Source organism: Miniopterus schreibersii (assembly GCF_964146895.1).
Source record: "Miniopterus schreibersii genome assembly, chromosome: 2".
Taxonomy (NCBI): domain Eukaryota; kingdom Metazoa; phylum Chordata; class Mammalia; order Chiroptera; family Miniopteridae; genus Miniopterus; species Miniopterus schreibersii.
The window spans coordinates 155,721,527-155,744,128 of NC_138102.1; the positions used below are offsets into that span (position 1 = coordinate 155,721,527).

General features: G+C 36.8%; 1 protein-coding gene across 2 annotated transcripts in view; it reads left to right on the top strand.

Annotated features, from left to right (window-relative positions):
- Positions 1-22,602, top strand: part of ITPR2 (inositol 1,4,5-trisphosphate receptor type 2) — a 405,501-nt gene that overhangs the window by 323,638 nt on the left and 59,261 nt on the right. For both annotated transcript variants that reach the window (XM_081129350.1, XM_081129351.1), the window contains exons 48-52: positions 1,213-1,338; positions 9,233-9,408; positions 14,626-14,790; positions 18,325-18,520; positions 20,575-20,667. In XM_081129350.1, the coding sequence (XP_080985476.1) occupies positions 1,213-1,338; positions 9,233-9,408; positions 14,626-14,790; positions 18,325-18,520; positions 20,575-20,667 (756 nt within the window). The remainder of the gene's footprint in view (positions 1-1,212; positions 1,339-9,232; positions 9,409-14,625; positions 14,791-18,324; positions 18,521-20,574; positions 20,668-22,602) is intronic.

Genomic DNA, 22,602 nt, shown 5'->3' on the forward strand with positions numbered 1-22,602 from the left:
TACATTTTACTTTTAAAAATTGGAAGCACTTCATTGTGAGGTTATAGACAGAACCTAATTCATTTAATGGATCCATTACCAATGTCTGCATCAACATCTTCTAATTTTATCTTAATATTCTACTTTTTAAAATGAGGACTCCTAATTCAGGAATGATGGAGATGCTGTTGTTTACTATTTATGATACATTAGTCAGCTTAATGCCCTGGTTAATCATAGCCCATTCCAGTGTCAAAATGCTCCATTACAAGAGAAGAAGGCACTATGTCCTAAAGGGTGATATAGCTTATAAGTAAGCAACAGACAGCAGGGACTGGAATTTACAGAAAATAATTTGAAAAGTTTATAGTTTTTATTGAAAATTGATGTGCTCCCCCCCCAATTAATTCCATGTTAAGCTAGAGAATGGATAAGACCTGAAGAAGTCACGTGGTCAAGCTTGTAAGCATTACGTGTCTGTTCAGCTTCTTCAGAGTGGTAGAAAGAACTGATTTTTGGTTAATGTAAATTGTATGCATTAGATGCATTTGCTATTTCCTTTCTGATGGCAAATCCCTTTGTCATTTGTGGGTGGTTCTCATTGTATCTTTCACTTTCTTCTGCTGTTACAAACCCAGCAAGTTCTTCAGAAGCATGAATGTTTAAAACTTAGATAATATTATAAATCACTAGTTCCAGGAAGTGGTACTGTGCCATGCTGTTAAGTTTCAGAGTTTCAGGTAACTGTGTCATAGGGATTTTCATCAGAGAAATATCTGTGCCTGGGTTTGGGGGTTTTTTATTTGACTTTAAGGCATTGGAGTGGGACAAATGTATCAATTTTACTCAGTTACATAGCAGTGTATACTATTCCATTAAGGAAGGCTCAGGCTCAGGCAGCTGCTAAACTGTCTTTCCTCTAATCTACCCTAGGGATGTATTAGAGAGAATTTTTACAGAATCACTTTTCCTGTCCACCTTTAGCAATTGCAAAATTACACACCCTTCTACAGTGGATTAGGTGTGAGTTGGCTAAAGGATAAACAAGGAATCAGAAAACTCCTTTATGGTATTGATTATAAAGTTTCTGAAATAAGGCATATTAGGTGTTTAAATATGCTTCCCACTAGTTTACAAAGATGCATTTAGTCAAATGTTATTTCAGTAGGGCCTGATGTGTTGAAACCAAACTTTATTTTTCTGTTCTGTCCCTTTGCACGTCTTCCTTACTAGATAACCCTGCGCTGTTCTGGTTCTCGAGGCACATCTCTCTCTGGGGGAGCATTTCCTTCAACTTGGCTGTGTTCATCAATCTAGCCGTTGCTCTCTTCTACCCATTTGGGGACGACGGAGATGAAGGCAAGTGCTTGTCTTTCTTTAAATGATAAATATTTTAAAGTTCTAAAATAATACTCTTAAGGTGTTTCTTAACTATTTAGAGCTTCAAAATAATAATGATTTAATTCCTGTTAAATAGGTTTTTCTGTATTCATTGGGAGTAGAGAATTATGGTAAGTGGAGTAGGCAGAGAAAAATGGTCAATAAAAATGTTATTTTGCAGAAAGCTTATCTACAGAAGAACTATTAGAGCTAATTATATATTGATAAGTAAAGCACCGGAAAAAATTATTATTTCTACCTATTATTACCAAAACCATTTTTATACTTTATCATCTCAATTATATAACTATATGGAAAAATTAAGGGTTTATGCCAAAATATTCATTGTGATTACTTTAAATAGTGGAATTTACATTTTACTCTCTTCTCTTTGCTTTCTGTCTTGTCTAAGGTTTCTATAATGTGCATACATGGAATCTGAAAAAAATTAAAAACAAATAAGACAGTATACAACAGAATATAATAATAGAGAATATCTCAGATCTCAGAGTAAAAGGTTAACTCTTGTTTCTAGACTAAGACTTCCCTACCTGAATGATTGACTCTGAAATTAAAATTATTAAACTAATACATGAAGTTTTACAAAAGCAAAGATGATAAATCTCATTTTAAATGAAATGGGAAGTATAGGAGAAATATTCTAAAGGGTGGGGCAGTGGAAATTAAGTTTTGTTTAAGTCTGGCAAAGTGAAACTTGGTTATTAGCTTGGGATACAATCAGGAAACTAACTTTGGAATGTGTGTAGAAAGAATGGCTCGTAGGAAAAGATGCGAGATATCAGCAAATAATAACCACGAGGTGCTTGCATCTCTCATCTGTTCATAGTATTATTGTGAGAGTTGAATGAGATGTCATGAGTAAAGCATTTAGAATAGTGCCTGGTAGGCATTCAATAAAACTTAGCTGTTGATACTGTTACAAGGTAAATATTAATACTACAAAGGGAGGCCCAATGAAAAGGATGGTGTGATGGGAGCAACAGGTGTTTAAGTCTGTTGGGATGAACTGGAGGTGAGCAGGAAGGGAAATAGGATCCCAGAAGTAATTTGCCCTTTTAAAGGTCCATTAAGATAACAGGAATCAAAGTCCTAACATTTAGGTATAATGATCACGAATAAAGTTTGACCTTTTGGGAGGTGTGCCAGTGCTAAATGAAGAATATGTGGCAGTGGAGCAGATGTGTGAGTTAAATAGCAGTGAAAAACGTAGCAAGTATCTGGTCACCCCTTGTGGGGAAGGCGCAAGTACAACGGGAAGTGAACACAGCTTGCTCTTCATTTGTTCACTCTCGTTCAGTGCTGGCAGCCTTCCTGGCACAGAAGAATGTAACTCTTACAAGGAGAGAAGTCAGCTTGGAATGACAAATTAGTATCATCTGCAGACAATGCTAAGAGTAAATTATAGACGCATAAAGCCTAGATATGGAAGCAATTCTGGAAATGGTCTAATAGCAAACCCTCATTTGACAGATAAAGAGATGGAGGCCCAGAGAGGCTAAAAAATGGCAGATCGCAGAGTAGAAGGTTCACTCTTTGGTTCCAACCCAGGACTTTTGTACATGGATGATTGGGTTGGAAGCATAGCAGGAAGATAACAAATCTTCATGCACAACATAATTTTTCCTGAGTTCCATTCCATGATATTTCTTTTTTTTAAAAAAATATATCTTTATTGATTTCAGAGAGAGGAAAGGAGAGGGAGAGAGACAGAAACATCAATGATGAGAAAGTCACTGATCGAGCCCGCAGCCCGGGCATGTGCCCTGACTGGGAATCGAACCCTGATCGCCTGGATCCCAGGTCCATGCTCAACCGCTGAGCCACGCCCGGCCAGGCCCATTCCATGATATTTCTTACTTGACCACCAGAGCCTCTGCTGCCACCTATTGAACATGAAATGTAATGGTGATGGGTAATGCCACACCTGAAGACATCTACTTTTGACTCATTCAGGAGAAAGTAGAATGCCTGGTGCGTTTTTAATGGTTACCTGACTAACAACAGAATAATAATATTGATCCTAATAATATCAGCTGATGATATTTGCCAGTCAGATTGGGTTAGGCAAAATGCTAAGCACTTCACATACATAGTTTCTTTTAATCTTCCTGACAGTCCTGCAAATAAGCAGGATAAGTCTTTATCATATGGGTAAAGAATCTGAAGCTTAGTAATATTTCCCAGTAGCTGGCAAGTAGAATCCAGAAATAAGTATTTTTGAACATGCTCCCAGGGTACTGCTGATACGACTGGTACTTGAACAGGAACTTGAAACCACATATATAGTGACATTTACAGTAAGGCTCTAGCCTCAGAAAGAAATAGGACTAACGAAAGCAATACTGGAAACCATGGTGCTTTGTCATCAGGTGCAGATGCAGACTTCACTCTTCAAAAAGGACTGAACAGAAGTTAACAGTAGTCAGCGAGATGGAGGTTCAGTCTTAGGCCTCTGGGTGTGGGGGTGGGGCTAAGAGGGAAAGGAAGACATGAGCTGCAATTTTGGCAATCTGGAATCCCAAGGTTATATTTGGGTAATCTCATTATGCTTCTAGATGAGTTATTTAATTATGACTCAATGCATAAGGTTAGATTTTTGTTCAGGAGTAGCTGAGTCTCTAACCTGCAGATACACGCTACGCATAGCTAGGAAGGTTGAGGAAACATAGTTAAGACTGATGAGTACACTTGGCCGTCAGAACTGGCCGCAGAAGGAAAATTCTGAGCTGGATCTGCATGTTCTCTAATGCCACATTTTGTCAGACATGCGCTCAGTGGCTACTTGCAGGAGCATTTTGAGGCAACTTAAAGATAAATTAGTTGATCACTAAGATTCTTTCCAAAAAAAGTGCTAAAGATTTTAAATAAAATGAATTCACGACAAAGAACGCAGCATCCAACTTGAAAGGTCTCCCTGAAAATCTGAAAATTTTGACAGAAAAAAAAATATTGACAGTAATGCATAATAGCCTATAGAATAAAATAAAAATCCAGGAGTCCATGTTGATAGAAGAAAAAAACTATTCCTTACAATGGTATTCTAATTAATTTGTCATACATCACAGAATCATCGCTGGATTCTAAAATTAATAAGTAAGTGTTAGATGAAAACTATAATGATAAACAGGATATTGGCATAGTCTTAAAGTATTTCCCTACAACATAGTTATTCATTACTAAAGAAAAATTAGTAACTTTAAAGTAGAGAAATCACTTTAAGTGATCAATGTTTTTGTTTTTGTTTTAATTTATCTTCATTGATTTCAGAGAGAGGAAGGGAGACCGAGAGAGATATAGAAACATCAGTGATGAGAGTCATTGATCGGCTGCCTCCTGCACGCCCCCTACTGGGGATCAAGCCCAAAACCTGGGCATGTGCCCTGACTGGGAATCAAACCCTGATTGCCTAGATCCTAGGTCTACTCTCAACCGCTGAGCCACACCGGCTGGGCGCAAGTGATCAATGTTAATGTCACCGGTAATGAGACTCAGCAACATTGGGTGCTTCTTGATATGATGCCCTGACAAGGACATGGATGGCATCATTTGCCAAAAGTGCATAAACTGAGAACATTTCAGACAACCCCAAATGAGGGCCATTTTACAAAATAATTGACCAGTATTCTTCAAGCTTATGAAAGACAAAGAAAGATTGAAATTCCCATTTACTATGCATGGATGCAAAAGTTGGACAGTGAAGAAGGCTGATAGGAAAAGAATTGACTTATTCAAATACGGTGTTGGAGGAAAGCTCTGCAAATACCCTGGGCCACCAGAGAGATGAACAAGTGGGTCCTACAGCAAATTAATCCTGAAACCTTGCTGGAGGCAGAAATGACAAAACTGAAGCTGTCCTACTTCGGGCACATCATGAGAAGGCAGGGTTCTTTGGAATAGACAATAATGCTGGAAAAAAATAGAAGACAGCAGGAAAGAGGAAGATAGGTTGACCCCATAAAAGAAGCCATAGGCATGAGTCTACAGGAGCTGAGCACATTGTGGACACACTCATTCATAGCATTGCCAGGAGTTGGAGTTGATTCAACAACATGTAACACACACACACACACACACACACACACTCTAAATTAAAAGAAACTGAAAAAACATGAAAGCTAAATGCAATGTGTGATCCTGGCCCAGAAAAAGAACATTAATTGGGCAATTGATGAGCTTTGAATAAGATAAAATAGATTAGATAAAATTAATATCATATTAATTTCCTGATACTGATCATTGTGATGTGATTATGTAAGGTGTTGCCATTTGGGGAATCTAGGTGAAGGGTATATGAGAACTTTGTATTATATTTGCAACTGGTTACATAAGTATGAAAGTTTTGAAATGAACTTTAAAAAAAATAAATATCAGTAGTTTGTCCAATCCTGAGGTCCCTGGATTCTGGATATAGAAGTTGATCATTAAATGACCTGGTGAATCCTCGGCCAAAAAAAGGTGAAATGGGCCACCTTTCCCAGCCCCAGACCCTCATACAAGCTGCACCAGAGTCACTGTGGCCAGTGAGGAGGTGAGGACAGAGGAGCTGGCAGAAGGAATGGGCTGTGTATGCTCTCCAAGCATGTTTTCCAGCCTGGTCACTTGTGAGCTACTGGGGATTGCTTGTGCCAGATATCTGGTTCACACTGGGTTATAATATTAACTGAGAGAGTAGTCTCCCTTCAACCAGGGCAGCAATTAAAGGGAGATACTTAAGAGAAAGGTGATTCTCAGGGGATCATCTTATCAGGCACTCCACCCTCCCACCCATGTACAGATAATCTCCTTTCATTGCCAGGCTTTGAGGAGCTCTGTTTTAATTTATTCAGGAATCCAGGCCTTATTTGTGTGGCTGTAGGTTTGGATTCGGGTGTTTTGTTTTTTTTTAATTTGGTTAATTGGTTTATTTGTTTAACATATGTTTCTCTAAAAGAGAAGCATGTGCTGAAGTTGATGTATGAGGCTAAGCTGGGTGTGGCTGAAGCAGCAGCTGTTGATGCTAGGAAATCTCCTAGCTGTTTGTCCAGAAGCTGAGCATTTTCATGCCAGCTGCCCATGCCCAGTTTGGCAAAGACAGGCTAGGTAGTAGAGTAAATTGCTGTTGAGGGGAATTCTTATATCCAGATAGCATCTAATTTTTTAAAAATCATGTTCGAATGTTGGGTGTAGTTCTTTTTTTCCTTGAGTGCTTTGTATTAAAGAAAATATGTTTTCAAGGTGATTTGGATGCATTCAACTTAATAACAACCATTTGACGGAGTGCGGCTATGTGCCAGGCACTATGCTAGGCCCTAGAGATACAAAGTTTGGCAAAGCTGTCCTTGTCTTCAAGAAGCTCATGGTCTAGTTAAGGAATGAAGAAAGGAGTAAAGCACAATAGTAAGGACCACCCATGGATTTATGGATGGATGTCTACTTTAGTTGCACTGAGGTAAAGGAAACAGAAAAGTCTTATGAGCATATGTGGGAGGCAGAGGATCAGAGAGAGACTTGGAAGAAAGAAGCAGCATGTTCCGTACAGCAAACTATAAACAAGTCAGTGTGAGGTAGACAGGAGATTTCCATTATGTGAATTGAATCGAGGTCTCTAATTTTGCTATTTGAATTTTCTTTTTAGAGGACACACTTCATACTTCCTAAGATCTAAAAATGTATAGAATGAATTCTAAATATTTTTCATTATAAAAGCAATACATGCTCATTATAGAAAATTGATACAAATATAAATTAAGTAGAGAAGGCAATCCCCCTTCCTACCCTCACAGGGTAAAATTGGTTTTGACAGTCTGTACTATCTTCTCTAGGGTTTGTCTGGGAATTTTTATTTATTTATTTTTATAGCATTAAATCTTCAGCTAGAAACCAATATGATTATTTTTACAAAATATGATTATAAATTATCAGTTGTCAATTGACAATACTGTAAATTAATAGCTATTTTATATAACTTTTAAGTTTATTTATTGATTCTCAAATACATATTTAGCATTTAAATATGTTCCAGGTACCATGATAAATGCTATGTGAGTTCTTTCACCAAAGAGATCAAATACTCAGTTTTAAGCACATGGTTATAATTTCTTGTTTAATCAAAAGGAAATCTCAGCAAGCCAGATACTGTCTGACAAGAGTAAGTCAAGATGTGGTTAGCTGATCAGGCATTAATGACAATGTACAGTATGACTATTAGTGCCAAAGCTGAGACTTTTAAAATAAGAGTATCACAGAGAATCACTGCTTATAAATTATACTGGAGTCCAATGGCTGGCTAATAGTTGTTAAATGTGTAAAGATGTTGGCAGTTTCAGAGTGAAGCTCCACAGCTCAGGGAATTTATAACTGGAGATTTAGTTACTTAAAGCAAGCTCACAAATTATTTTGGTTTATTCATCAAATATTTATTTATTTGGTTTAATCAACAAATATTTATTTGTAACTGCATGCCAGGCACTGGGATAGATCCAGAAATGGTCCCCACCCTACAGAGCTTTGTTTTGATGGCATCCTGAGAAGCTGGATAGAAAGTCAAAGGCATTATTCTCTGTATGGCACTGTGAGATCTGTGAAGTCAGGGCAATTGGTGGTCAGGCTATGTTTTGTAGACACTCAGTGCTTCCAAGCCAATATCATAATAAACATGAGTTGGGTATCCATTTTGTTAGTTTTGCCAGAGGACAGGAATTGGAGGTAATTTCCAGAGCAATTTACCCCTTTTCTTTCTTCATCTTCCAAGTAATCTTATCAGATCATAAATTTGGTGAAGGGGCAGATCAGATCTCTCTTCCCAACTTTCTTTCATCACTGCTTGCTTTAAGAGATAACACAATAAGAACAAACATTGCAAAAATAAACACGTCTAAACCAATGCTGTTTGCTTTCTGACTTTTTGTTTTTAATGTCTAACAGGCTCTTCCTACCTACTTTTGATCTTTCAGCACTCGCTGTGAACTGAAGGCTTACACAGAATTCATTGCAGGAGTCCAGATAATCCCATGGTTTGGATGATAATACTAAAGCTCTGCACGCCACAGCCCTTGTGGTGTTTTGCATGCAGAAGTTAATTTTATAAATAATAAAAAGAGGTGTGGCCAAAAGAAGCAACTAGTAGAAAATCTCCCTTTTGTTATTTCCCCTCCGACTTCATCAACCTGTCCACGTTTGAGGTTTCAGCGCTGGTCTAATCAGCCCAAGACTGTTGGCCCTTCATTTACTTCTGCAAGCCCGGCCCCGCGGGACGTGATCTTCAGAGGGGGATTCCTTGAATCCACATGTCAGTGCAAACATCAATGAGTTGTACTTCTTTTTAACAGAAATATATTTTTAAACCCCTTTTGGGGCAATTTCAAGAGAAATTTTGTTTGTAATAGAGTTCATTTCTAAAACATTTAGAACTTTTGTTTCTGATTATTTAAATAGCTCAACATTTTTTAAGAACTCGAATTGGCCTTCAAATGTGCACATGCATACATAGTCATGTACATTCATACACCTATACACACACACGTGTGTTTTACCAGTGAAAGCTTGTGTCTATTTTATTAAAGACTGGATATTCTACGTTCTGAATTCTTTAGAGGAATCTATAATATAGAAACTTGATAATAATAGAACCTGACAAAGTACAAGTTCAATGGAAGAATTTCAGATTTCACATGATTTAGCTATACATTTAATGCTTATTAATCATAACTTTTGAATTAAGGTTCCCAAGTGGGATACTTCTATCAGAAGTATTTAGCATATATAACTCCTGTAGGAGGCAAAAATGAAGAACTCTCAGACTTAACGGAAAGAGCATAACTAGTGAGTATGAAGCAGACTGAAATTAATCCCAGACTTCTTTCATATTTTACAGGTACACTTTCTCCGTTGTTCTCAGTTCTTCTTTGGATAGCAGTTGCAATCTGCACGTCTATGCTGTTTTTCTTCTCCAAGCCTGTGGGTATTCGGCCATTTCTTGTGTCAGTAATGCTCAGATCAATATACACAATAGGTCTTGGGCCTACATTAATACTCCTTGGTGCAGCTAATGTAAGTACTTTGTACTGTTATAGATTAATTAAAAGTGTACTAAATGTAAAAATTTAACTATGGGCTTTAATTCATGTATACACAGTAAATTCTAAATGATTGTGAATCCAAATTAACCGGAATTTAATTTATACATCCTTAATTTTGAAAGAAAGAAATTACATCCTTAATATTTAATTTAAAAATTTTTTTAAAAGCCGATTCTATCCTCACCAAGTTGTCGAGATCAGTTGAGAAGATTAGTGTGAAGATATAGGGGACAATAACTGATAATAATATCATAGCGATAATGTCTACTGTTTACCAAGTTCCTAATACGTGAAGTACAATTTAATTGTAAAATGTTGCTATCGTGATCATAAAAATGTTTGTATTTTGGCCCACAGAGAGTTCTTTCTGGACTCAGTGTCTTTCATAGTGTGGAACAAATGCAGAAAGTCCGTTTTTTGGAAAAGGAATCAAGTGGGAGGAAAGAACTTCAGTCTGGGTTCTGAGTACTTAGTCTTATCAGTTTCTATTTATTACTATATTTCATTTTCATTATCTTCTTTCTAAAAACTGAGGTTTTCCTTAAATTACAACTAGTTTCTCTATCTTGTTACAGGAGTCATCTCAATATTTGAGATATTTCAAAAGATACCAATGTTTTTCTCTGTTATAAAGTGTATCTTATAACCCAGTACTATTTTCTTCCCACCCTCAGTATATTTTTAGTTATTGGTAATGGATAATAACATTTTATTTTGGCAAATATAAACACACATCTTATAAATTTAGGGTCACTTAATTTTTTTCATACCATTAAAATTATTTATAAATCTCATTTTAATAAGATAATATTTATAGTTATATGGATGTTATATAATCTGTGTAACCATTTTTAGATATTTTTTCCATTTTTAGATATTTTAGATATTTTTAACAATAAATAATGATTGTTTCTATTTTTAGATATTTTTAACAATAAATAATAATTCACTACATACCTGTGAAAGATCTTCTGATACCTTCTAAAGACTTGTCATCTACAGTGTTGTTTTTTCCTTTCTAAGAGTGTCTAGAAATGTGTAATTTTTTTTTTTTTTAATTCTTTGGGGTTTTTTGTTTGTTTGTTTTAGTTTATTTAAAATATTACAAATGTCTTTTTATCTCCCCGATGACCCGTTCCACCCCATCCCACCCCATCCCACCTCTTCTCCCCAGTCCCTCTCCCCACCATCGTCCATGTCCCTGGGTTGTGCATATATGCATATAAATTCTTTGGTTACTCTCTCCCCCTCCACTCCCCCCGCCCTCCTCCCTCCCTCTGACATTCATCAGTCTCATCTATGCTTCCATGTGTGTAATTTATTTAATGGCATTTATAAATCATTTTCATTTTTACAATCGTAACGTGAAAATGTTTCCTTATTCTTGGACTTGGTCTCACCATTTTGCAGAGGTAAAGCCAATGGAGCTTAGCAGCGAGCTGTCTGTTAATAATAAACCCCAGCGTTCAGATTTAATAGCGCCTTGCCCTTAGTTACTTACCTGCAGGTAGTTTCCTAGGAGGGCTCATGATACTGCTAATCTAGAAGGGTGAGTCCCAGCATGTGTTCATTTAACATACACAGATGCAGTTATAGATTCTGGATCAAAACCGTCATCCCTCCTCTCAGTCTCTCTCTCTCTGATGTGTGTGCAGCACTCCCCCCCCTGCCCCCCCCCCACACACTGTTTCTCACAGAGAACGGCTCCGGTGCTGGGGGAAGCTGGCATGCGGCAGGTTTAGTAAGAGACACTACAGTTTACGCCACTCTTGTTTACTGTACTGTTTTGCAGGAAATTTAAAACATTTCCAGGGTGATTTTCGCTACGTGAGAATTGTGCCTTAGGCTTTAACCATAGAACCTTATTCTGCCTAAGATATAATGTCAATGACATGGAGATCGTTTTAATCAAATCATCTCATTTTTAGCAAGAAGGTTGATGGAAATACAGTCATATAGTTACAGTATAGTTCAAAACAATAATTCAGTTTTACTTCTCAATAAATAGTAGACAATTTTTTTGTAATAATTTTTTCCTGGAATATAGGTCATTTTTTTCCCATAGGGACAATGTAAGATGGGGATAGAATTTCTGATCGGGGACATAGAACCAAGTAAGACACAAGGGATAAAAAAGGCAGCTGTCAATTTCTGCGATTACATAAAATAATAAAATGGAAAGGACATCACATAGAATTCTAGAGCTCCGAGGAACCTTAAGGATTATTCGCGCCTAGGCATCTCATTTTAGAGACGGACATGCAGCACCCTATTGAGACCAGGAGGATTCTGTAAAGAAACTGGTGACAGAGCCAAGACTGGAACCCAGGTGGCCCACCTTCCAGTCCAGGGTCTTTCCACTGTACTGCAGTGTTAAAGTCCTGCAAAGACGTTTTTATCACCTTGTCCAGTTCCCACACTCTCTACTCATTGTTGCCCTTGCCGTAGAAAAATGATTGCGTGCATGTGGTGTTGACAAATGAAGGACTGATTAGACAGCACCAAGTAAGTCATGACACAAGAAGGGAGAATGTTTCTGCAGCATCTTCGTTCTCTGCATAAGTATTCCCAGCTTTCCTAGAAAATGCTTTATCAAAACAATGTATAAATTTCAGCGTCATGGTGTGGGAAAAACCACAGTTCAACTTCTTTCCTACCTAGTCATTTATTCTTGTGTTTATTTCTCCTTGGTATGAACACTTCAAGCAAGAGGATAATTTCTGTGTTCCTGATCTCCACAGAAAGGTGGATGCCACTCCCAGCATTAGCTCCACCTCACTTTAAGGCTTAGTCAAGGGAACAGGGACATATCCATCAACATCTAGCCCTAGGTCAAGATTTTTAAAAAAGTCAGTCTGAAAACATAAGGCAAACTTTTATTTTTTATGCAAAAAGAGTGGAAGAAATGTGTCCTTGCTTTTGCATTGAGAACTGAAATGTATTGCTCTTTTGAGAATTCGATTTCAATGCATCACTTTTCCTCAGTGTAAATGACTTATAAATAAATAGTTTTCCTGCATTACTTTTTTTATGAATCAGTTTAGGAAAGTAGAGATCAGGAAACAATATAAATAATTTGTCTTAATCATATCATTCATCCTTCTGAAAAGTCACGATTCCAATTTTTTTTTTAATATGTATAATTTTTATTTTTGTTTAAAGTATTACAGATGTCCCTTTTTCTCCCCAATGACCCATTCCCCCCCGTTCCTTCCCTCTCCCCAGTCACTCTCCCCACCATTGTCCGTGTCCTTGGGTTGTGCATATATGCATATAAATTCTTTGGTTACTCTCTCCCCCTCCATCCCCTCTCCCCCCTCTCTCTGACATTTCATCAGTCTCAACTATGCTTCCATGTCATTGAATCTATTCTGCTCATCAGTTTATTAAGGTCTTTAGATTCCACGTATAAGCGAGATAGCACTTCTTCTTTCTATTTCATATTGATAAACTATAGTGGGTTAATCAGGGTAGTTTAAATTGAAACAATAGTCACTCCAAACAAAACAGAATAATATTTAGGAAAACACTGAATGTTAATACTTTACCCAGATATTCTACTTTTCACCATTTTCATAATGTTTATTGTCAAATAGTACATTTATATCAGCACCTTGTATATAATTTCTGAGTTTTAAAATGATGACTTCTTATAATATTAAACTTGCTCTTGGCTATTGAATATAAAGACAGCTATTCCACTGTAGCTATATTCAATAATTATCTATAAAGATGTGATAATGAAACATAAATAGGGAAGTCTTACATAGACTTCACTATGTTTGACATTATTCAAATTGTTAACAAGATAATGAAAGAATTGATAACATTGATCATTGGAGAGGATAGTTAATTAGCAAGGAGAAAATTGAGAAAAGGTTTGAACCTTTTAGTTGCTGCGTTGTTATTTGGCTTGGCTGTCCTCATAGCGCGCAGTGGTAGCCCATTTCTCATTTTATCTTCATTGATTTGGACTTCAGAAAGTTGAAGGAAAAGATTTTTCCATCCTCACATAGTTCACTATTGCCTCAAAGTGTTCTGCTGCTTCTTATGTTACTTAAAATCCTTTCATAAGGCAATTTTTTCACATATAGTGAAAAAAATCAACAATGTTGTAAAGAGCAACCTTTCCCCCAGAGTTAGATTTTGACATATAAAGACAAATATGGTGCTAACAGATAATGTAAAGAACTCAGAGAACAATTTGGAAAAGCAAACTGAAATTTCAAAATCTGTAATTCTTTCCTTGGCGACAAAGAGGCAAAACTGGTTCTTGAGTTTATAAATAATGTAGTGATTCTAGAACCAAATAGATGGCACTAGGTTTATGATAACTGTGTACTTTGGAAATCATTGCACAGACACTGTTATTGCTAAAGACTCTCAGTATAAATTTCTGTATTCTAAAGTTATGCCACATTATTGGCGATGTTAAATATAGTTTTAGTATAAATACTCTACATGGTACCAATCATAATAAACACTCCAAAATGTTTATTGAACTTACCATACATAGAGCTTAGAAAATATCTGCACACATTATATTTATTTTAATCTAGATATATAAGTATACTTATAATTTTTATGTATTTAAAGTAAGTGAAATGCAAAAATAATTTTAATAGCTTATTTGTTTAAAATAACACTCAGTAGAGAAAGCCCATGGTAAAAAAAAAATAGTCAAGGACATATCTCTGGATATTTTCTGAAGACATTTGTCTGTTACATTTCTAGTATAATAAAATTATTTCAGTATGGAAAACATAATGAGTGGTATTTAAAGAGTTGTCTTAAGTGCTTCCTATGCTTTATGAACTCCTTAATCCTCTGAATGGTTCTATGAGTTGGGGATTCGTTTATTCCAGTTTTTCAGAAGAAACCATCAAGGCTGCAGTTGCACGACTCAGGTCACGGCAGAAGGAGTGGGCGCGCCGAGGTTTTAATTCAGGTCCAGGTCATTCGCATAACTTCATCGTTCTCTGCTCTTTTTCTGTAACTGCAGAGGATGCTGGTTCTGCCTGTATTATGTTTACATGCAGATTTGTAAGCAGTGCTGAAAAATTACGCAATGAAAAATCACGAAAGAAAACCACAGACTTGTGAACAATAGGTTTTGTCAGTGACCTGTTATTTATGGGTGTTTTGGGATAAATAAGACGGTAAAAATCTCATTTTTTCCTCCCTTTAGCTTTGTAATAAAATCGTATTTCTGGTGAGCTTTGTCGGAAACCGTGGCACGTTCACCCGAGGGTACCGAGCGGTCATCCTGGACATGGCCTTTCTCTACCACGTGGCATATGTCCTGGTGTGCATGCTGGGCCTCTTTGTCCATGAATTCTTCTATAGCTTCCTGGTGAGTACATCTCTGTGTGGACAATCACCGCTGGGAAAAATGCACAATGCTGCTTCTGATGCTTCTTCCTTTGATTTTTTTTTTTTTTTTAAAGCAGGGCCTGACATTTAGGACAAATTATGTTATTTTTAGAATTTCCTAGGCAAAGCATGAATTGTTATTATTTTTAGTCTTTTTCTCTGAGAAACTACATATGTGGTGGAATTCTTTATTTCCTCTCTGAGAAGGAACCAATGTGTCCACCCTTGACCCAGGACTCATAGAGCAGGCTGCTTTTGGTTTCAGCCAAATCATATGTCCCTTTACATTTAGAGATTCTCCAAAAGAGTGTGTGAGAAAAAAAAATGGGGACATATTTCCTTGGTACTGGAATCATTACATTTCATTTTCAGTGCCAAATAGTAAGTGTATCTTTAGAGTGACATATAAGTAAAATGAGGGGGAAAACTGCCAACCTAGCAAGAAGACAATGAACTGTTTTAAGTAGTCTTACAGTTTCAGATTTAATGTTATTATTGTTAAGCTTATCTGCATATATTTAATTCATTAAATAGATTTTCAGATATCTTCTACATATTTTTGGTATGTTTGTGGTTATTTTTTTAAATGTGTTTTTATTGATTTAAGAGAGAAGAAGAGAGAGGAAAAGAGAGATAGAAATATAAATGATGAGAGTCATCATTGATCGGCTGCCTCCTGCACCCCTCTCCTGGGGATCGAGCTTGAAACCTGGGCGTATACCCCGACCTGGAATCCACCCGTGACCTCCTGGTTCAGAGGTTGACGCTCAACCACTGAGCCTCGCACGCCCGACTATGGTTTTGTTTTTTTGTTTGTTTGGTTTTGGTTTTTTATTTTTTTGCTGGCTATCAGTTCTTCCTCATACATATATGTTTTATGGCCATAAGCCAGGAGAGGAGTCTGTATAAATATATGATGTTTTGAAACTTGAAGCACTACCAGGTTAGCATCATGCATAGGAGCAATTTATTTATTTCTTTGGCCCAGAGTTGATGTGCAGGAGAGAGCACTGCCCAGTAAAATTATTCCTGAAAACAAGCTGAAGATCTAAAACATGCTGACCCAGTTTGCTCGCCTCCTGTTTCCCTGTTATGTTATCTAGCACACCCATGTATGAAGACCAAAAAAACCTAATTTTCCATTTTACTCTCAAACACTTGAAAGAGCCACAGTGAAGAGTAGATTTGTCCCATATGTTTAGATTAAAAATTATCTTCTAAGCAGTTAATTAGATCATTCACCAATCAAAAGAAATTTTTTTTTTCTGTTTCATGGATCCAAATGAATTCCCTTTGCTCTGATTCACCTGAAAAATTCCATTTTTAAAAATCTGCCTGTGACATACAAGGTTGGGCAAAAGTAGATTTATAGTTATTTGTATGAAAACAAAATTAATAATAATAATACAAGAATAAACTCTGTTTGTGTACTCACAACTGTAAACCTACTTTTGCCCCACCCTGTATAAAGTCCTATGGTACCTAGCACTTTAACCTGACTGTGATTTGTGCTTCCACTTTCTTGTCTAGAAAATGGATAGTGAGAGTATGGGAGACTAGTATCATTAAGATACATTAAAACGATCATGTGAAATGATGTATGTAAATCTTTAAGTTTTCCAAGTAAATGTATTTGACAAAATAAAGGTGCATTTGAATGATTATATGAGTTATTAATAGTAATGTTACTTTAACTTATGCTACTTAACCTTATTTTTTAGTTTTATTTTCCTCTTTTAACTTTGAAATCTTACAATAGTGATGCTAATTTGTTTTCATTGGGTTGGTTATGGAAAGGAGATAGTCCCTTTTGATGTTTAGAGTACTAGAAGGAGATTGTAATGGGCATAACAACAAAATGGAATTTAAACATATTTTAAAAATATTTTTATATTTAAAAATTATATGAATATGCATTCCTGGTTTTATCCACAAATGTCAGTCATGTATTCAGAATAATAAAAACCACACTCTAGATTTTCCTTTTAGAAATAAATAGAAAGAACCATCAACCTGACCAGTGTCAATACCTGCATTCTCAAGACTCTGATTTCAGGAGAATAGAATGGGGCCCAGGAATATGCAATTTTTACAAGCATCCCATGGGCTTCTGAAAGCTATATACCTTCAGAAACTGTCCAGAAGTGACCTAGAGCCCATTGTCAGACCTTTTCTTTAAGCCACTACTGAGTTAAAATTTAGAAAAATCTCCTTATGTCAGCTAACGACTTAAATAAGTTTAAGCCAGAGTGTCGATAATTTGGAAGTTGAATTTGCATTAGTTAATTTGCCCGTACTGAGGAATATTGACTTCATCTAGAGTTTGCTGCTCCCTTCAGCAGGTAGATAGCAAAATAAACATACTCTTTTTTTGTATTTTACCATCATAAAATAACAGTTTCCTAAGGTGAGCAAACAAGTTAATAACTTTACAGCAATTATTTGCAAGGCTGCAATTAGATTGGAAAGTAACTGTATGTATGACCCTCAGTACTCGGAAAAACAGAGTACAAGGCCCTGGTGGTTCTAAGAGGATGTAGGACACTGGTAATTGATCGTTTCAACCAGTTTAGAAATTCTAATCACTGCCCACTGATGGCAGAAGGCAGACCTCAATTATTCCAATTTTTAAAACACTCTTTATTTCCAAACAGGTATTTATGCCTTTTTAAAGTGAATGTTAAATTATTGCTTTACACCAGCTTTTGATGATAAAACACGTACTTGCTAATGTATAATTTCAACTTTTTACATAGCAATAAATAAAAGTGCTTTCATTGTTGACTGCAGATAGCAAACACACACCTAGGTTCTTGACTAGTGTATAGATTTTCTACCAATAAGCACATAATGGAGAATTACCCATTAGAGGAAGTGAATCAGCAAAATTGTATATTATATTTCTGTTTGCAAAAGTATATATTAACGTAATGTGTTTTTCCCTCATTATACCCCTTTATTAAGGAAAGATGTTTACATTTCTCAAATATTTAAAAATTTTTTACCTTTTCTGTTACAACAGGCTCATAAAATTGTTCTCATAGTTTCACCTCTAATCCCTTGATTAAACAGTACATTTAATGAACCTGTCAATTATTCATCACTTAGGTGAACCTAATTCAGCATTCTCACTTGAGTCATTTTACATATTCCAGAAGCAACTGCAGGATATCAGTAAAACTAAAAATAAGGAAGAAGTAGCTAAGTTGGTTAAGTATAACACTGTAATTTTTCTAAATTCGAGTTTGAAGCTGTGCTATTTCATGTCTTACACGATTGCAGTTACGCGGCTTACAAAACCACCAGCTGCACATCGCGTGTTGTGTTAGGGTTCTCTTTACTGAAACACAGTTTGTCAGTACTTTCCAGCTGGGCAGCAACATAGATATTTCGGTTGATTTGTAAGGCGTCATTTAGGTTATTTCTTCACAGATACCCTACAACGGCTTGCATCTGTGCTTGTAATGGCCTTTCTGTTGACTCATCTTTTGCCCCTTTGCGTTTTTTTTGGTAGCTTTTCGATTTGGTGTACAGAGAAGAGACTCTGCTGAACGTGATCAAAAGCGTCACCCGCAACGGCCGCTCCATCATCCTGACGGCGGTGCTGGCGCTCATCCTGGTCTACCTCTTCTCCATCGTGGGCTTCCTCTTCCTCAAGGACGACTTCACCATGGAGGTGGACAGGCTGAGGAACAGGACGCCAGGCCCAGGTGCCCGGGGGGCCCTGGACGACGCTGGGATTTGTAGGCAGCTTGTTAAGAGGGTTACAGATAAACGCTAATGGACGACAGGTTTTCTTTCATCCCTTTGAAAACATGCCTGGTTCCCTAGGAGCTCGCTGAAACACCTTTAGGCTGCGTGTGAGCTGTCACTATGTGTAGGAGTAGCCCGTCGCAATAAGGACGTTTCAGTGAAGTTTCAGTGATGACTATATTCCAGAACACTGTCAACAGCTTCAGTGCAGGGGAATAGCTTTGGGGTGCTTTCCCTCCCTCTTTTTCCCTCTCTCCCGAGAACATATGGCATCATTTACAACCACTATTCTATACATATTTGCTCACAGTACATTATACTATACTGAAATAATTGAAAACAATAAATGCTTTGTCTTGAAACCATCATATAGTAAGAAATTTGGTATATAAAAAAATACTCAAAATATTGTGAGTAAGGAGCTCAATCCATTAGTATGTGGCCATCAGAGTTTCTGTACAATATTTATTTTTTGGTTTGCTGACTGGTTGGACATCATATATTTATGCTCACTGTGATTCTGTAGTGTGAGGCCTTGTTCTTTCCATCTTATTTTTAAATTTCTACTTATTATGCTTTCTAAAGATTTCTTTTTACTGGTTTCCTACCTTTCGTTGTTTTGGTTAAGTTTCTTTGTTACTCTTTTTCTTCCTCTTCGACTTTGCTGAAAAGAAATCATAGTTCTGCACTTTGCTGTTAGTTTCTGTGGGTGATTCTGCTGCCTGTGGGTTGTTGGGAATGGAAATCACAAAATGACTCACTCTCTCCTCAAGCCATTAAATTTAAAGGTATGACTTAATTAGTAGTGCCTTACAAACCATATTCTTTCTTGCCTTTAAACATTTTTAAATTATTAAACTAATGATATTTGGTAGTATCTTTCTTAGGACATGGGATAATTAAGGGATATTTAGATCTTTTATTAAGTCTAAGTGATCAAAGCACAAAAATAGAAGGATCATAGATCGAAAGCTGTTAAACTTGAGACTGAATTTCATACCTAAGCATTAGTCTTGATTCACAGGAACATGAAATATTTTGTGTTACTGCATTTCTTATTCCTGAAATGTTACTTTTTCCCAGAGTTTTACAGGTGTAAATAATTGGAGGAAAAGCTCGTATATTTCTAAATACCCTCTAAACTCCCTTTTACTAAACTGTCTGTGACTCATAAACTACCTATTCTCAAAACTCTTCAAGTTTTAATTATTTACGAGGCATGAACACAATACAGGGTGAGTCTGAAGCTGAAGCATCATAATTCCTGAATTCATATGTGTCCAATAGTTATTGTTTATCAACCTAGTAGAAAACATTTTTAATTGTGTTATTAATAAAGGAAGTTAGTGTCATTATGTTATGAATACAAATATCTTCCTTAGAAATATAAAAATATATTTTTTTACTTACAAAATAGGCAACAACATCCTAAAATGTCAAGATCTTTATTATAAGTATTTATGCATATTTATGTAAAAAGTTGTTAAATAAGAGAAAGCTTTAAATACTATGAATATAGCATATGAGAACAGCTAACAAAATTAATCCCTTTATTCTTCATACATTGAAAGTTTTTGTTTCATAGACTGAGAGTGCATAACCATGTCCTGGGAAAAATACACTCATTGACATAATATTTTTAGTTTACTTCAGGGCCATATATTGTGTCTGTTGATACAGGGCATAAAGTTTATTCTTTCAGGCATGGAACACTCTTTACTCCCAAGGTTCAGTGAAATTATTGAGGATGACACACCTAGGTGGTTGAGGTCTACAGTATTATTAATACTTCTCAGCTAGGTGTAAAAGGCTTTTTAGTTGATTGGTTCATGAACCTATTCTCTATTTTTAAAATTGCTTCAACAGGCAAAACTCCACAGCATTTCAGACTCACTTAACTAAAAGACTTTTGGAACACAGCTAAGTCAGAGCAGTCGTGCTTTTGTAATTGTATGTTCATTTCTTGTCGTTCGCATATTTGTCTCTATACCATATCCTTCTTTGTTCTCAGGAAGTAACGACATTCCTACTATGACTTTCACTTCAATGATGGGAACATGTCACAAGGAAAACTGCTCACCCACGATATCAGCTTCAAATACAGGTCTGTAAAAATGACTCCAGAACAGTATGAACTTGATACTTCTGCAGTTATGCTCTAGGAATTTCATGGTGGTTTGAAATAGAAGAATGGAGGGTGAAAGAACCCAGAAGTTTCAAACTAGAGAAAGGATTCCCAAATCTGCCATTCTGTATCCCCACCCTGTTCCTTCTGTTGTTTCTATTCATGAGAATTTATCAAACTTACCCTGTCGTACATGCTGTTAAAAATTCTACCACCATATTGCAAACTCACACCACACTTGCAAGACCCTTTTAATTGTATATCCTTTAGCAAAGAATCTGGAAATGCATGGGCTTAGAATTCAGAAGTCTTGGTTATAACCTTGAGCTCACTGCTTTCTGGCTGTTTGTCTTAGATGTTATGCAAATTCCATGGACTTTGTTTGGATGGTTTGCCCAGAGAGGGCAGGAGGGAGGAAGGGACAGAGAGAATATGGTACTTTCCCTGCTTCCAAAGGAGCAAATGGAACCAGGCACATAGAAATAATTTTTTAAACTCTAGTTCTCAGTTGTTTGGAAACTATGGCATATGCAAAATTTAATGAGCTGTTGAAGGAATTAGTGATTTGTTTCCAGAAGTAGCAACAATTTAGGGAGTATATACCTGTAAAGAGTTAAAGAGTTTTAGATCTATAAGAAAGGAGTGGCTTTAGTCTCTATCATGCTAATGAAGGGCAACAGCAGACTCAGGGAAGATGAAGAAAGAGTGAAGCAGGGTGCAAGGATGGCTGTGCCTCTTCCACCTGGGAGCACGTTGTCTGCTTGTAAATGACGGGGCCTTCATTCCCAAGTTGCCTTTTTCCTTGAAATGTTGGACCGTTGCTTGAAGAAAAATGGAGAGTCCCTTCTACTGACTCAGTGTTTCATGATTTATAACCTAAAGGGAGAAAAAACCACATGAATACATTTTATCCCAGTGTGCCCGGCCGCTGTAGGGATTGAGCAGTTGCCACGAAGAATTTTTTCTCCCCTACCTCCTGGGAACCCAGTCAAGGCTTCCAAACAACTAACCCACTCACGCTCTGCTCGTGTAGCTCACTGTGCTCTGCAGTTTCTAAAGTCCTGTTACACACGTTTCACCTTTGGTCTCTTCAGCCTTCCTCACGTACGACGGCACTGACGCTTGATGTCACATCCAGGCCAAGAAGCTGAGTGGTGGTGTCTGACTCTGGATGGTGGAATTTGTAATCACACCACACTCTTGACCCATATGTGGCTGACTCTTGGCTAAAGTGCCGTCCTTCACTGGTTCCAATGTCAAGCCATAAATGCCTATCCTGTACTCATATGATTGGGAGTTGGGGATTTCAAGTGTAAAAGCATGCATTTATTTCTATTTATTTCTGCCAACCTGCAATCCAAGAACTGCTCCATTTTGTCCTGTGAATGGACTGGGAGTTTTCTGACCAGCTGATCTCTCGGTTTCAGGTCCCTTCCAGTTCTAAGGTGTCATGGTACCTTTACGGTCCTGATTCTGTTAAGCAATATATTCTCTCTTGTGTCATCCTCAAGTTTGATCAGCTCTAGAACAGGGATTGACAAACTATGGCACATGGGGAAATCTGACTTATCACCTTGGGCTAAAAATGGTTGTATCATTTTTTAAAGTTTTTTTTTTTCTTTAAAGAAAAATATGCAGCGGAAACTATACGTGGCCTACAAAGTCAATTTGTCATCTGGCTCTTTACCTAAAAAATAAAAAGTGCCAACCTCTGCTCTAAAATATTTTCATTAAAGGTGCTAGAAATGCTGCATAGGACAGTGCTGAGGACAGAGATCTTTCTTTAGCTTGCTTCTAGAGACATTCCTTTACATTGACATAGTCACGTTTTGTGCAGTTCTTCAGCCTCATGGAAATTTATCTAAAATAGACTACCATTTAGCTCATGTTTCTCCATCTTTAAAAGAATTTATT